Source organism: Sceloporus occidentalis, unplaced genomic scaffold, assembly GCF_023333645.1.
Source record: "Sceloporus occidentalis isolate IW3139 unplaced genomic scaffold, rSceOcc1.0.p SCAF_17, whole genome shotgun sequence".
NCBI classification, from domain to species: Eukaryota; Metazoa; Chordata; class Lepidosauria; order Squamata; family Phrynosomatidae; genus Sceloporus; species Sceloporus occidentalis.
The window spans coordinates 5,343,004-5,360,994 of record NW_028316997.1 but is presented as its reverse complement, the minus strand read 5'-3'; the positions used below and the strand labels follow the sequence as shown (position 1 = coordinate 5,360,994).

The window sequence follows — 17,991 nt, the reverse complement described above, 5'->3', positions numbered from 1 at the left end:
ATGGTACCAGCTAGATCTGTTGTGTAGCCCAAAACTTACCCTGCGTAATCCCCTCACTATATTAGCTTCTACCATTTCTGCTGGGTGGCCGTTTCACTTGTCTAATTAGAGGCCATCTAGCTATTAGAAAGTAGATTTAAAGGTGCTTTGAAGTTAGTAGAATTGTAATAGAGTGTGTAATGGATATAATCCTCCCAATTGATGAGTTATAAACACACTGACTGGGGTCCATTTCTTGGGTTTTATTAGTTGAATAAAATGTCATTAAATATAAAGCATAAGTAAAAATTATTTTGTTAATTCTCTTCTTCATAATTCACCCCTTTGCTTACAATTAATTTAGAATTAAAAGTGGTTATTTTATTGTTTTGGGGTTTTTAGTGGGCAGCTGCCCCCAAAAATGTATATGCTGCAAGTATGGTTAAATTAAGCCAAAGAAGCCGTGTTAAGAAATGAACAGCTTTTTCTTAAACACCCCAAAAAGTATTGCTAATATATTTGTCACATCGTTGCTTGTATCCTCTGATGCAGTCATTGGTTCAGAATGGTGATGATGTCACTGCGGTTTATTTGTGTGTGTGTGTGCAGTAACGCTGTCAGATGCCGGAGGTGTTGACCGTGTTCTGGTTTATGATTGGGAGTAGTCGGTGGTGTGTTCAGGGACAGGGATCCTCACGCGGGTTTCTAGTTACATTCCATCTGTGTGTGCTGTCAAATAATGCTACTCAACACAGGGTTACTTGAGTTTATCTGTGATTTTTACACGCAGCGCTTTATATGTTTCAAAAGTCACAAATACGCATTACACCGAAAATAACACCATGAGATAGATACATAGATAGATAATAAATATATATATATATGCCAGTATCTGTAATGGACACATTCCATAATAATGATACCTTTGAACTGAATTGCATTAGATTACTAGCATTCAAAAGTTTGGGGCCATGGGAAAAAAAGGACATTTCTAGCTTTAACATATTTACAAAAGGATTTCTAATGATAAATTAGCTTTTTAAACTTAACCTTGGATTAGCGAAGCACCATCTGAAACCAGGCACTTAAGGCTAGATGGCAAACTCACTGGCAGGGTTCTCACCTCCTGATGTGTCTGTATTAATGTATATTTGTTATGTATGTGTTAACTGCCTCAATTCAATTGTACAGTGCTTAATAAATAAAGATACAAATAATAACTAAAAGGCAATAATAATTTGTGAACACAACCTGCCATTGGAGAGATGGGAGTGATAAAACGCCTCTTAACAGCTATGAAAGTATTCCATTAAATATCAGCCGTTTGGAGCTACAATACTCGTTTACAACATTAACGCTGTCTACACTGTATTTATGATCCATTTTATGTTATTTTAATGGACACATTTTGCTTTTCTTTCAAAAAGGACATTTCTAAGTGACCCCAAACCTTTGAATAATAGTGTGATGTAGTCGTACAATACAGTTGAAGCTGGGATTGCTCATACGTTTATATAGTAACATGCAGACACTCGGAGTAAGACATATACAGTGTGAATTAAGGTGATGATAATGTAATCTTACTTCACGCTATGTTTCTGTCTCTGACGGCATATACATTATATTCGCAGTTTCCGTCCCGGCTGTATGATTGTGTAGCTCTTGCCCTCTGATAGAATTCAGTTAGTAAACGAAGATATCCTCTTCACTATATTTGTTAGTTTCTTCAGCTAACATATCACAAAGCTATAGAACATAAACTTTTATAGCCCAGTGATCATAGAAATCCGTTCACTGACACATCTAGCACTTGTAATGCTTCTTGAGGACAACATTGTGCTATCGATACTTGAAGGAGCAGTCTAATTCCTACAGACCACAAAAGAACAATGCAAATTCAAGTACTTTTTTATTACTTTGTTTTTTTGAATATGCATTTTTTTATTATAGGAAAGTAAATGAAATATGTCACATCAGGAATGACTGTTCTGCCATACAGGAAGTATTTAATGTATTAAGCAAATAGCGACAGGATGGATCACACCATACGCTTTAATTTACATAGATATAATGATGTGTTTTGAGGAAGTAGAATGGGAATTTGCTAATAAATAGGGCGAGTTTCTCTTCTAATGGGGAACTAGGAGAGTAATTAAGACATTGTATAGAAACAGGTATGGCAATTCTAGATGATTTCCATCTGGTGATATCTATATAAGTGCCTGAACGATATTAGTACTAACATTAAAAGTCATCCATGATTGATTCCCAAAGTTTTAGGATGGGTCAGTTTAATGAATACAGAGTAAGGGTGCGGAGAAACTCACAGCAGACACATAGTCGTACACAATTCAGAATACGGATTCAGAATAACCATATGATTGACATCATTTTCTGTGCATCTATAATCCACTTTAACAAAATGGCTATTTAAGAGAATACATGTTCCGGATGAGAACTCCTATGGTAAATAACATTAACGTGTGTGGGATTTGGTATGCAGTTAAGTCATGTACGCTCAAATTGTAGTCAAGAACATTCTTAAAATGCGGCATGTTAAGGAAACATTTATAATAATGGGTTTGTTTTTTTACCACTTTGCGTCCGAATTGCTCTTTATTGGTTGCGTATACTTTTGAGAAGGGTTCAAGTATATTATTTTTTGTAATTGGTTGCTGCTTGTCGGTGCTGGTCAGGTTCTGAATGCACGTGGCGTAACGGCTGTAATGTGTAAGCAGTCTAGTAGTCGTATAGTATTTTTTTTCTGAATGAATGCCAAATGAGGGCTATTGTTAGCCTGTGCGTCATGTGAAATGCTCTTCACAATAACTATACATGCTCAGCAAACAGTAAATCTCTGCGTGTGTACGTGGCAGTATTTTCCTTTTTTTAATTAGTCAAGGTTAAACAGGTTCCCACTATAGCAGTTATTGTTCTATAGGTAGATGGAAGGCTTTTGGGTTATTGTTCCACATTCTGCTTTTTCCCAGCTTACATTACAGAGCTTTGACCGAGCAGTAGATAGCTGTGCCGGTGAGAAGACCGCAATGAACGTTGGGTTTATTGACTAAAGCAGCAGTTTGTGGCAGAGCTCACTAAACAAAATAATGGACCAGGCCCGTTGAGAGGCACACAGAGGTGAACTGGTCTGCATTTTGCAAAGCTAAAGCAATCCGATTTCCTCGTGGTAATCGGTCAACATTTGCTTTGGGCAGGGCCAGCTTAGACTTTGCAGTTATGTCTTCCTCCTTGAGGGATGGTCTAGAGCAGGGGTTCCGCTAACCTTTTTTTCGGGTTCCAGACTGCAGTGGATTGCCCAATGTGTCCCCATATACCCTAGTATGCCAAAATAATCATTGGTAGCCCTTATTTAGGTACTGTTAAGGATATTAATGAGACAAAATAGGCAAAACCAATATTTTATCACATACGCAAAATAACGACGCTATCAAATATTGTAGTACCACATCCACAATATGAATTTAAGGAGATACCCTATATTTTATCTCCGATCCTAAATTCTTTCAGATCGCCGAAAATTATAATTCAAATTAGATAGATATCGCCACGGTAGTCAATCAAAAATATTTATTTATTGTGAATACAATTTATAAAATCTATGTATGAGTCACACAGTGCATAATATAAAACACAACGTTCTTAAAACATGTCAAAAATGAATCAATTCAAATACAATATATTATCGATAGTTATCAATATGAATTAGTACTTTATGAGTCTAACACACAATTAATTTCCAGTCCACTCAGCAACCAAAAATTGATAATAATCAGGGCAGTAATAAAAATATCACTATTTCTCTTATATTAGTTAAACTAATATAGTAACATAGTAACATAGTTCATAAGGTTGAAAAAAGACCAAAGTCCATCAAGTTCAACCTATATACATATTGTGTCCCTACTATGACAAATTAAAAATAATTTAATAATGTCTACGAGTATTAGTGAAATTCCTAATAGATGCAAATGATGTCAAACTTCATCTATAGGTAAAAATACCTTTTCATTATTGTTATTATCACGGGTTATAAGCTGCAGTCTCACAAGCCGCCATATACAATAATGCAATATAGTACTTCCCAGAAACAGGGAATTCTATACGAAGAAGACAAAATTCATCTCTATTCAGAATAATAAAACAATTATAATTACCACCACTTGTTGCTGTTGTCCAACTGGTACTTGTAGAAGTTAATCCAGGTTCATTGGCAAGAAATTAAGTGGAAAAGAATATAACTTTCTACCAGTTATATAGGTTAGAACTCAAAGTAACTTCAAGAGTGAAATATGGTGCCAGAATCTTAAGATTCCAATTCTCTGGGGTAAATTTGGTGAATAAGTCCGTCCGGGTCTGTCTTTTTTAAGGTCCGTCTTTTTTTTAATTATCCAAGACATAAGCTTAAAAACAGAGCTTATTATCATAGCCTCCACCTCTTGATTGGAATTCTCCAATCATAACGGTGGGTTTTACCCATTAAAATTAGGATTTCTACTCATATTTACACCGTTGTAATTTCTTAATTTACCTGTGAGAGACGCTCTGGTCTAAGAATTAACTTAAAACCATTAAATATGTGTTTGGAATTTATCCTTGGTTACCCTAATCGCCAGGTGTTACCTCCTAGATAGTAACTCAGGCCTTGGTAGTCTTACCATGTATCCCCCATTCCAAGTTACATTTCTAAAGATATGCAGCGTCTACTCCTTAACTTCACATGGAAGATAACATTAATTGTATCATACATACGCTGAAACATCATTATACATGAATACTCCTTTGTTCTCTATTATAGAGGGAACAAGGACAAAAAGAAATCATCACTACATGATTAAGTAAAATAAAATGGATCTGACTCCATTTTGATTTCATGTAAAATATAGAATATATGGAATACATGTTTTCTATCATAAAATATCTGACAGTACCAGTATGACTTCAAAAGATGTCAATAGCTTGGTTTTACTTTACATATTGACAGCTAGTATTTTAGCGTATCTATATAAAAATGCAAGTTACAATGTCAAAAATAAACACATTTCAAATAGAAAAATATTTTTTTTTAATGAAGTAACAGTATCTGAGAAATATTATTCCAAAAAAGACACTCCCTTGTAACAAAAGGTCATTTAACAAAACAGATTAGATTGTGATCTAACAACTTTTGAAAAGAAATATTCAGAGATCCAGGGCCCATCATCTGTTTCTCATAACCTGGTTAAGACCTCTTGATGCAGGGTAAGCATCAATAAGCTTGATTTCCTTGCCTGTTCCCCTATTTGTGTAATCAAGCTTAGTATGGGAGATTCTTATTGTAGAGATCATGGTATCCTATGTTTATAACTCCTGCTGTGGGATTTCGAAACTATCCTAGTGTTTGGATAAAGCAGGATTTATTTATTAGTATGGTTGCATACATTACGGCAAACATTGCGCTGGATTCTATAGCGATCACGCCTAATGCTGTAGTCTGCTACATACTCTGGTGTTGACCAGGTAAATATAGTCCTTTTTATAGTTGTTTAGTGACAGTATTTATTTGGCAATTTGCATGTTTTAATACAAAATTAAGGCTTGAAATGTTTGAACAAGGTGGATTTTCTGGTATGTAACCGTGCAACATAGCTGTTTTATTTTGCTCTTTTACTCTGAATCCGGACTGAATGCCTAATCTAAGAGAGCAGTCAAAAACAGACCTTTGGAGCAATCATAATACTTTTCAAGATAGCTGGCCAGCTTTAATCTGATTGTGGAATTATTAACACAGAGTTTTTTCAGATGCTGTGTGGACGATGTTTACAATACCTATATTTAGTTATACCTAACAGAATAGGTAGAATTCCGGAATACTATATGCCTTTTTGCTTGCGCTCTATGACTTATCCCTCGCTGGTTCTTGGAAGAATAACACCTGTAATAGAGGGTCTAATCAGGGCCGTTTGCAGGCGCGCAGGGTATCGTGGGTAGGGGTTGCTGTGATTGCATGGTATCCCTTAACCCCTTCGCAACCTTTGCCGATTCAGGACTGTCACGCAAAAAAGGTCACTTAACGACCTTTGACGGTCCTGAACCGTCACTAAATAAAATAAGCTTAGAAAGTGGTCAACGATCACTTTCTTCGCTTCAACGGCGTTGCTGTAATGCCTCAATGTCGAGGCATTCAGTGACGCCGAGATCGGCATCGGGGGCCATGTCTGGCCCCTCCCCGGGGCGTCAACATCCGCCATAGGTACAGACTGACCAAAATGGAGAAAAAAAGCGCACTTCCCAAATGTGGCATTTTAAATCTCAAACAACACGACAAACCCATGCATGTGGGGTATCACTGCACTCAGGAGATGTTCCTGAACACACATTGGGGTGTTGTTTGACAGTGACATATACCAGAACCTGTATATCTATAACTAAAGTACAATTTGTGTGGAAAAAAAAATTAAGATTACTATTTCAAAGTTTGACAAAGTGTGGTTGTATAATCGGTGCATGGAAAGGGTTAAAATAACAGCATTTGGAATACCCTGGGGTGTCTAGTTTTCAAAAATATATGGTTTGATGGGGTTAAATTGAGTTAACCGGCTTCAAAGATATTCCAAAGAGGAGATGGAGGCAGAATGACCAGATGCTAAATGTCTGTGTTGCCCCAAAAGTAGCCTTTTACCAGCCAAACAATCTGACAAACCCATGCATGTGGGGTATCGCTGTACTCAGGAGATGTTCCTGAGAACACATTGGGGTGTTGTTTGACAGTGACATATACCAGGACCTGTATATCTATAACTAAATTACAATTTGTGTGGAAATGTTTTTTAAAAAAATTACTATTACAAAGTTTGACAAAGTGTAGTTGAGTAATTGTTGCATGGAAAGGGTTAAAATAACAGCATTTGAAATACCCTGGGGTGTCTAGTTTTCAAAAATATATGGTTTGAATGGGTTAAATTGAGTTAACCGGCTTCAAAGATATTCCAAAGAGGAGATGGAGGCAGAATGACCAGATGCTAAAAGTCTGTGTTGAAAACCTGAATTATGCGTGCCCCAAAAGTAGCCTTTTACCAGCCAAACAATCTGACAAACCCATGCATGTGGGGTATCGCTGTACTCGGGAGATGTTGCTGAACACATATTGGGGGGTTGTTTGACAGTGACATATACCAGAACCTGTATATTTATAACTAAATTACAATTTGTGTGGAATTTTTTTTAAAAAGAATTACTATTACAAAGTTTGGCAAAGTGTGGTTGTATAATTGGTGCATGGAAAGGGTTAAAATACAACACTTGAAATACCCTGGGGTGTATAGTTTTCAAAAATATATGGTTTGAATGGGTTAAATTGAGTTAACTGGCTTCAAAGATGTTCCAAAGAGGAGATGGAGGCAGACTGACCAGATTTGTTAAAAAAGGTTTGGAAATCATAAAACGCTGCTTCTACTTATTGCCCTATAACTTACAAAAAACAGCAAAAAAACATAAAAACATTGGGTATTTCTAAACTCAGGACAAGTAGAAGAATCTATTTAGCTAGTTTTTTTACTTGCTTTTTTAAGTGAGTAAAAGATTTTTCAAATAAGTCATAAATTTTTTTTTTTTCAATTTTTCACCATGTTTTTTTTTGTTTGTTTTTTTTAATAGTAAATAAGATATGATCAAAATAATGGTATCTGAAGAAAGCCCATCTTGTCCTGAAAAAAACAATATATAACTTATGTGGGTACACTAAATGGGTGAGGAGAAAATTACAGCTGAACACAAGCACCACAAAAGTGTTAAAACAGCCTTGGTCCCACAGGGTACAAAAAGAAAAAAATAGCCCGGTCCTTAAGGGGTTAAGTTCAGTGCAGAAGAAGTTGGAGAACTTCGCTGGTGATTATGGCAATGTGTATATCACTATGTGTATGCCTGTGTTCTGATGTGCGTATGTCTTTTTACAATCATGAAAAGCGCATGTTTCGTTGTGGCATGTGTTTGTGTGTCTTTTTTATACCGGTATATAACAAGCTTCTAAACATACTTTTACAACGTCTTCTACGAGACCAGAATGGCAAAATCCACTTTATTTACAAATTGTAGGCCAAAACTTCTAAAATATAAAATGTATGCTTTTACACAGTGTGATAAAAATGATAATAGAAAATAGTAAAATCAGTAGGGTACTGTTTTAAGATAGTTAATAGTTAATTAAACCTGTTGCTTTGTGGACATATTTAAAAGTTTTGTAATATACATTTAAAATTTTGTATGTTTGTATTGTAAGTTTTGCATGTAAGAGAAATATGATCAGATCAATAGTGAAAGCTGTTCGCTTGTTTTATAAATATGAAAGAATGTTTGTAGAAATGTTTTAATTCAAAATAATGTTGATCTTTAAAAAAAAAAAAAAAATTATCTAAAAAATATATCCCAAGACTGCAGAACTCTGATCCTATGGTGCTATAAACAGGCCAGTAATTCTGTGTATCCCTGCCTAAAGACAAGATGTTTAGTGAGTGATTAACTGGGGATGCCTTTGCTCAAGCTGTGGTATCCAAAAACTGCGGCCATTAACTCCTTGACCATATGGATGTACCGGTACGTCCTTTTAAAGCTGTGCTAAGAAGCTCATTAAGAGGTACAGGTATGTCCTGACTCGTTAGTAGCCTGCTGACTGTGTATAACGGCGCTCCGTGCGATTGCTGGTACGCTGTTACATGAGGAATGCCCGATTTGCGATTAGGCATTCCTTTCTGGTAGGCATTACTGCTGACACCCACTTGGAAGGTCACGGGAGAACAGGGCTTCCCTTGCTGGCTGATTGCATGCATTACATTCATTTTCAGTTAGGGAAAAATATATTAAAACTAAGTTTCTTACGAGAGACATTTTTGTTGTACTTTTGTGTGTTAGAACACAAAGATTTTGTTATAGTCTCTATGAAGTGTAACATGGTTTATTAGCAACTATATTGATCACTTTTATGCTCTTGTCATTTCAGATATGAAATTTGATGCGTGGATCTTATGTATAGAAAAGGAAATATTCTACTAAGTAATGTCAGTATTGATGCTTTTGGATACCTATCTTTATTTACTCACTTCTAGGCGGTGCAATTGGAGGAGCCCAAATTTCAGGTTTCTATATTGTTATAGTAATCAAGTTCACATTTTTCCAAGGCTCTTCCTTTCTTCCCAGCAACACAAACCACTTTGCAACAAAGGTGGGGAAAGAACAGTTATTACTAAACACCTGTCTGGAGATTTTTCAAGAATTGCTAAACTAAGCACTACTACTTCAAAGGGACTAACAATAGCAAAGAAGTCTATGTCACGAATTAAGAACACTTTTGACTCTGTCTCCAAGGCTGTCTCTAGCACACATAACGAGTTAATATCGCGTATTGTACGTCCCAAGCCAAATCCGGCCAGTGGGGGTAAAGAAGAAAATGCCCAGGTAGACCAGAGTGATGCACCACAGCCTGATCTCCCTACTCCAAAAGCTCAGGAAAGCGTCCAACAAAAGCTTATTGTGTCGGATCCAAAAAATACTGCACAGTCAAAACCCTGTCTCGAGCAGGACGTTTCTCAGGACCCTACAAAAGAGAGCACTGATCCAAAAACAAACCTGTTCCATGCAAACTACTTTGCTAGTAGCTTCGGGGAGACCTACAACTTTGTAGCTAATCACATAAACTGGTATTACTTTGGTGAAACAAGTATGGAGAAGAATAAAATTACACAGGAACCTAGTGTAGCTTCAAACAAAGAAGGCATTACTTCAGGGGTAGTTGTTGAAGAGTGCGCCCCACCTTCCCCAAAGAGGAGCATCTCAAACTTTTTAAGCAACCAATCAAATAATGTCCATGCTTTTGTGGGAAGCTACTTAGGCGGGTTGGTGCCAAAGCTGAGATCCGAACCAAAAAGCAGCATTTTAGACGAGAACGCAAAAGAACTAGAATGTAATGCACCTGAGAACAAAGCTGAACAAGATGCAACGAAAGAAAATAAGGGAGCAGATGAGAGGGCAAAGAGACTGTCTTTACAAAGGGAAAAGGTTGGTACATCATCCTTGGTAATATCGTTGGACCACATCTTGTGTTTGCGAATTAGGTGAATGTGTAAAATGCCCTCAGAAAAGCAATATCTAAAGCACATTGTTACTTATTGAATACCTAGCATCATCAAAGTCTATAAGGCATCACTTTTTTGGGGTTTACAGAAACAAACATTGATGACGGTCTGTTCAAACAAGCTTGCAAGAAATAACAGACAAAAAAGTCTAAAGTGCCATTATCTGGAGGCAGAGTTAAATAGACTTAGAACTCTGACCAAAGTGTGTAGATAGCAGATAGGTGTAAATATTTATGCCTAATCGTTTAAACCAGAGACCAGTCAAAATAATTATACTGCTGAAAAGCGGCGGTTATTTGTTTTGTTAAATGCATGTTTAGTGTTATAGGACAGGTATACTTTGTAAAGTGTTCTACCACCTGTGCTAAAGGTAACATGTTTGTAACTAAATTGAGCAATAAAAATATAATTGTTAATGTTGCCGAATCCCCAAACCCATTTAAAAATAGTTACTTAATCAGTTAGGTTTTGTCTCATTCATAATTTTAGCTGGGGACACTTAATTGTCATGTCTTCCCAGAATCTGTTCCTTAATCAAGTAAAATTCATAATTAATAATTAACTTGATCTACCATGATGTTTGTTGTTCTAATGACAATTTAGGATGCCTTTTTTTTTCATAGTTGTGACATTTTCTTTATATGTAATTCAGATTATTGCCCGGGTGAGTGTTGATAACCGGACCAGAGCTTTAGTGCAGTCCCTGCATAGAGCCACCGACCGTCGGCTGTGTATCAGCCGAGTGGAAGAGTTGAGTTGTCACCTTCTAGAGTTCCCTGAAACCAGAGGCGTTGCTGTAAAGGTAGAGAATATATATAAAACTATATTTGTGAATCACTTGCTGCATTAGTAAATGTTTGAAAGAGTGTAAAACATTTTTGTAATTTATTTTTTTGTTTAAAAGCTTGTTTCTTGAGAAAACCACCTGGAAATTTAGTTTTGGTAATTGTCATTTCATTTACTTGTCACATCTACGTGCTGTGGTGCAGAGATGCTGGTTTTTGGTATGACCGGCTTGGAGATTTTAGTTGCTTACTCAGCCTAGTGTTAAATTCCAACCATCAGTGTTTAGTATTGTTTGTGTTTTTTTTATTTTTATTTATTTTATAGTTTGTCTTGCTCACAGCTCCCTTCTTCTTCTTCCTTTTTTTTTTTTATTTTTATTTTTTTTTTAACACACCAAACATTGTTGTAGCAGTATGTTAAATTTGAGTTCACTTGATAAGAAAAAGAACAATACCTATTAAAAATAGCACCTTTTGTATTTGCTACACGCAGTAAGATGATTTTGAAGTTTGTAGAGTAGGTTTGGTTCATGTATTAAAAAAACAGAGTGCATATTACAATATATGCTGCAACATACTACTATTGAAATCAGTGGGAGCAGATCCTGGGCATGCGCATGGGGTTCTCCATACACCCCTTGGAACTCTCACACAAGCCAGCGCTGGACCTGGTGGTAACATGTGGAGAATGCGTGCGCACAGGCAGCAGGACGCATGTTTGGCCAAAATCATCTCCTGCAGGACAAGTTGCTTATGTGAAGTAAAAAAAAAAAAAAAAAAAAGTAAGATGCATTGGGGGTTCTTCACTATCCCTCCATGCATTTGTAAGGGGGAAAACAAATGTTCAATGAGGCCACACAGCAAAACATAAAACATCCAAAATTGACAATAATAATGACACCTCATTGGGGACTACTCGTGCAGTAGGAGTAAACTTCCAAAATGAAGTAAGTTGGTGGCCTACTGGGGGTCTGCCTTGCCAACCCCATATCACATCTGCTGGTGCTATTCTCAATAACAGCAGGGATCATGATTGAACCCTGCCCGCATCCGACCAGCACAATCGTACAAATTCATTTATTTTGCTGTATAAAGTCTGTAGTAATTGTAGTGAGTGTGTATTCACCTAAATGTTACTATAAAGTCAAGATCCATGAAGACCTCAATGCATATTCAGACCATGTATTTAGGTGCATCAGAAATAAAGTGGATGTACTAAAAGTGTAAAAACCTTTTTTTCATGGGTAAGTTGCTTCTTTTTCATTGCAGGAACGAGTGATTCCTAGTTTGTTGCGACTTCGACAAGCTCACGATGAAACCCTTCAGGCTGTTGTGAGAGAAGCTCTAGCCTTGGTCGGTTATAATGACCCTGTGAAGGGAAGAGGGATTCGAGTTCTAACCATTGATGGAGGGGGAACTAGGTATGAAGAGCATGAGATGTATGAGGTTTTAACATTTCTTTTTGTTATGGTTTAAAATTATGTCATTACCTTCCAAAAGCTAAAGTGAAAAGATGGTACCGTGTCAGTGTAAAGTACATTTTTAAGAGACTTGTGCGTATGAGCCAAAAATGATTAAAATTTTTCGGTTTTGCTCTATTTGTTATCTGACAACAAATTCTGTTTCCTTTTCAATTGTTTCGGATGACTATGGGGGGGGCTTTTTAGATTGGGAAATGAAATTTGTTGTCAGTCACCCTCATTTACTCTCTCATGCTCTTTCAGGCTCTCTCATGCTCTCATTCAATCTCTCCCACGCTCTCTCAGAATGTCTCCCTACCTTCTCTGCAGACCGCTTTCATGTCCCTGGCTCCGTGCTGCACAGCTCCGCTTCTACTCTTCATCTTCCTGATTGTCTTGTACTTTAGTCTTCTTTCTTTGTCTGCTTCTCTGTGCACATGACCTCCCATGAACTTCCGCAAAGAGCCAGAGCTTCCTGGCACATCCTCTCCCTTGTTCCTCCAATCCCGGTTCCTCTTTTCTATGCCCTATTGCCAGAAGTATCCTCACGGTGAACTTCTTCAAAATGGTGGAGCTTCTCGGCACATCGCCCTTCTGCCCATCATAACCTCACGCTAAACTTCTCCGATCAGGGGAGGAAGCGCCACCATTTTCGAAAAGGTCACTGGGAGGTCATGTCCTGTTGTCACAGAGAAGTGGACTAAGAAAGAAGCCGCTTTGGAGCAGCGGACGAAGAAAGATAGAGGAAAAAGAAGATGCAAGATAAGAAGCTGCACAGAGACCGGGAAACTGAAGACGTCTGCACAGAAGATGGGGAGGCATTTTGAGAGAGCTTGAGTAATAGAGGTTGAGTGTGAGAGTGAAAGCACCAACGAAACTCAACCAAAAATTTGGAGCTCTTTGCTCTCCTCGTTTTTGGAGACTTATATGAATTGCCGAAATGGGCAGATTTCATAAAAATTGCAATTCGTATGAATCCGAATGTCTAATTTGTAATAAAAATAAGAAAGAGAATGACAAATCACAAATGTAATGTAAAGTCGTTTTTGTAAGATCCATAAGAAGATCTAACTGTACCTTTTTAAATATATTCAACAGAAAAGCTTAAACTTTTTTCTGTGTGATGTTTGGTAAGCACGCTTTGAGTAGGATGAACTCTGTTTAAGAACAGTTTAGAGACGCACAATATACTAGAAACATTAATTACACCACTTCTAAGTGAGATGCTATGCAACATTTTGTGCTTTTTGTTTCGTAAAGCCAAGACGTATTAAATGTATAATTGTTTTTCTCCTTTTTAAACTGTTTCAGAGGAATTGTAGCTCTACAGACTCTTCATAAACTGGAAGAATTAACTGGAAAACCTATTCATCACCTTTTTGATTATATTTGTGGCGTTAGCACAGGTAAACGTGTGTCATTTTTAGTGTAAGCCTGCAGAGAGCTTGCCATAATAAGGAATTCATTTATCCATTAGGACTGTTATCACTCAATACTAAGCGTTACGATATGTCTGTCTCTGTTAATTTGCAGTGTAAAGTCCTATAAAACAAGTTTATTGTAGCATAGGTCTCTCTGTTGGGCCCTATGACTGGATATCGAGACGGTGATCACTAAATGGTGCCAATTGAGAAACAGATCTTACAATTAGCATAAATATTGACATGGGCTGTACAAATTAACCATATCCAGTGTATGCCAAGTATTGACAGGGAAACTAAGGGAGGGCAAATTTAAATAAGCTCCATTTTAATGTTTAAAAGAAGAATATTGTAAAGTTCAGGAAAATATATATATTGGCCCCCTCATGTGTTGGCCTTTATACCTACATGGTATATGTTTATAGTTAAAATAAGTATCTAAATCAGGAGAAATTAGTATTGCGGAGTCTAGATTTTTTTTTTTTTTTTTTTTGCACTGCTCTTTAGCATGATTGCAAACAGTACATGAAAGAGCTTGAAATAGCTGCTTGTGTTATTTGTACGAAGGCAGCCGTGCCCATTAGTACCTACAGGTCTGGTTCAGAAAGCATATGCGAGTCAACAAGTTGGCAGAACATACAATTCATCAGTTCTTTTGTGAAAGTAAAAGGCGGGTTTGAACAAATCATATGAGTCAGGTAGACATTGTTTAAAGATTTATGATGATATCTTTGAATATATCAGCGTCTGGATCCTATTTTCTTTTTTTTATTAGTCCATTGAAGCCTTTGCATATTAGACCAGCGCTATCAAAATGTGTTTCATCTTGGAAGGCAAAGCAGCTGCCACAAACAGTTTATGCACTTTGACTTATATGTACGTTCCCACACTGGGTCTAGATGTAGTGATACGAACAACAAAGTGGGATTAAAGATGCATCTCCTGCAAGTGCAAGCCTTTTCCTGTAACTGATGAACGTTTCCATTATGTTATTGATTGTAATGCATGTGCACACTAGAGGGCGCTGCAGGGACATTTTTACTAGTTTTGTAGAATTGACATTTCTCTTGTACATAAATTCTTAATCTTTCCATTGCGTATGTTTTATGAATCTATTCCATCATAGTGAGATGAGAAGCTAGGAGATTGTTAATCTGTGTTATATATATATATATATATATATATATATATATATATATATATATATATAATGTAAAAGGGTGAAGCCGTATTAGTCCAGCAGACACGATGTCAAAAAATAGAGTATTGCAGAGTATGCGGTAATACCTTTTTTATTGGACTAACATAATATTAAAAAGACAAGCTTTCGAGAGTTATCCTCCCTTCATCAGGTCCGAAGCAATACTAATCAACATGATAGAGGTTACAACTTAAAACAAGTGATGGTATAAGGGGGGGGGGGGGGGGTTGAGTGGGGTGTCGTAAATAATAGGTCTGGAGGTGAGAAATGCAGAGAGGTGGAGAGATAACCCAGGGACAGAATAAATAAACTTAGGGAACCAATAACCACAGTAAAACATCAAAGATAACAGCAATTAGACATTGGATGACTAGATGAAGTTCATATGAAGTTCTGGTAGTGTGTAAGGAAACCAGAATCCACATTAAGTCCCTCTTTTATGGTGTTAAAATGTGTAATCATTTTCATCTCAAATGTTTTTCTTTCCTGAGAGTCTGAGTCTCAGAGTCTATTTTTTGACATCGTGTGTATATATATATATATATATATATATATATATATATATATATATATATATATATATATATATATATATATATATATATATATTAGTGATTTAGTTGGGATGGTGGAATGTGCAATGTAACGGCTTGTTTTCCCTTTTGCAGGTGCTATTCTTGGATTTATGTTGGGACTGTTTCGTATTCCACTTGATGAGTGTGAAGAGCTGTATCGTAACCTGGGAAAGGATGTGTTCAAACAGAACGTTATTCTTGGAACTGTTAAAATGGGCTGGAACCATGCCTACTATGACAGTGAGATGTGGGAGAAAATGCTAAAGTAAGTGTGTTTTCCATGTACTTCCATAGTACTGTTTATTAGTAAGAACCAGAAGCACATGCAACATGTTCCTCCAACGGTTTTAGTATATACCGTATTGGCTCGAATATAGGCCGCACTTTTTTCCCCCACTTTGTCTTTAAAGTGGGGGTGCGGCCTATATTCGGGGTCTAGCGCCCGACGCCCGGGACATGCAGTCCCGGGCAGGCAGCGAGGTTAGGATACAGATCCCCCGCAGTGGTGCAGGGGACCCGTATCCTACTCTCCGATATGCTCAGACAGCCTCCCCTGCCAGCACTTTCCACAGGGGGGGGGGGTGCCAGCACGGGAGGTTGTCTAAGCGCAGCGTGCGGACGGTCACCGGCTGTGGCGATGCGGGTAAACCGCCTCCGCTGCCGGCACATCGTGCAGATGTCCCGGCAGCTTTTTTTTTTGGTGCTTTTTTAAAGAAAAAAAACTTTCTTTAAAAAAGCACCAAACTTTTAGGGTGCGGCCTATATCCGAGCCAATACGGTAATAATTTGGTTTAAACAGGCTAGCTCACCAGGCAAAAGCCTTGGTGATAGAATGAGGGAATATTGCGCAACATACCTTCTTTATCTTTTCATGCTAATCTGAGCATATTATTCGCTGTTAGTAACCTTTTACTTTGAACCCTGCTCATAAAGGTTCCTAGATTAGATCAGCAGTAGTAATAAATCCCAGCAGCTGGCATAGCAATAAAAAGGTACCTTTTTATTTGAATACCATAGAAATCAGGCCAGCCCGACCATGTGAGGTCTTTTGCAGTGTGTGCTACTTTGTCAGAGAATCGGGCATACAGCCTGGTTTCTGCCAGAGAGAAAAATTATCTCAAATCCCAGATTAATGAGATGAGTCAAAAAGTTGCCATGTTTTTGTTCCCTTATTGTTTTCATTGCAGCAGTCTGCTCTCTTGCTTCCTGTTTGTGTAAAATCTATGCTTTTTATTCTTCCAAAGGGAAAGAATGGGTTCGGATCTTTTAATTGAGACAGCGAGAAATCCTTTGTGCCCTAAAGTAAGTGTTTGTTCTCAACCCTATTGTCATAGTGTAACCATTTCCCTACCATATGTATAATAAGTATTTACTTTTTTGTGATGCATTATTTTCACCAGTTCATATGTTTTGGTGTTTTTTTTCTTTATTTCTTTATGCGGAAAAATGTTTATATGTGAACGTAAATTGTTCAAATCCTTAAATATGAGACCATATTCCACCGATATTTTACTTTGTTGTGGAGACTGCTTTCATCCACAAAGTGTCAACTCTCACCTTTTCTCATAAAGGCAAATTTAGTGTTCAGTTTACGTCAGATGAAAAATTAATCTTGCTACATCAACTGTGGTATGATGGATCAGAAATACCCTTGTCAAAAGAGAATCCTGCCAGGGTCTTCCTCATTCTCAGACTCAAACTAGTCCCCCCCCCCCCCCAGCCCATTAAGTTAGTTATCTCTTCTGCGCTGATGAATTCCTTACGACACCTAAATCTGGATTTTACTTAAATTGTTACGCAAAATACCGACCTATTACCTAAACGAAAAATACGATAACGGACTATTTGTGTTCCTTTACTGTTTCATAATAATAGGCTCTTTGAGTTGTTTCCGTGCTTTGAAAAGCATCACTTACCATTATGTGAGTCAATTATGCAGTTATTATAATACATCTGTGGGCTGGGGAGTTTATTGTTCTGCTTTATCGAGTCCTGATGTCATTTCTTTGGCTTCTGTAAAAAAACACAAAGGCTACTTTATATATTATTGCAAAGTAGAAACGCAATTGACTCAAACAGCAGACGTCCCGTTTCCGTGAATGTCAGACGTCCTGTGTATCGCTGGAAAAGCCCTTGAAGACACTTGCCATTGTTAAAGATGTGTGACTATATGTGACTGGTGCTCTATACTCATAATCCACATGCTGAATAGCATTTCCCGTCTCGGGCTGTGTGACCATCTCTGCATGGCAGCCGCACAGATGAGAGATGTAGTTATTGGCAAGGTGCCGTTAAAGGGACGTACCAGCCGTCGTATGCAGTTAACTAATGCATGTGATTAGCGATATATTATCACCGGGTAAGGGTTTCTTCTTTGTTACAAGCAAAGAATGCCCATTGAATACCTTAAGAGTACAGCCTTCATTGTCGAGGCTGTACGGGTCTT

General features: G+C 37.4%; 1 protein-coding gene across 1 annotated transcript in view; it reads left to right on the top strand.

Annotated features, from left to right (window-relative positions):
* Positions 1-17,991, top strand: part of LOC149302776 (calcium-independent phospholipase A2-gamma-like) — a 38,622-nt gene that overhangs the window by 13,026 nt on the left and 7,605 nt on the right. The window contains 6 exon segments of the mRNA XM_089481977.1: positions 9,169-10,026; positions 10,756-10,905; positions 12,158-12,309; positions 13,660-13,754; positions 15,639-15,810; positions 16,790-16,847. Coding sequence (XP_089338103.1) covers positions 9,169-10,026; positions 10,756-10,905; positions 12,158-12,309; positions 13,660-13,754; positions 15,639-15,810; positions 16,790-16,847 — 1,485 coding nt within the window.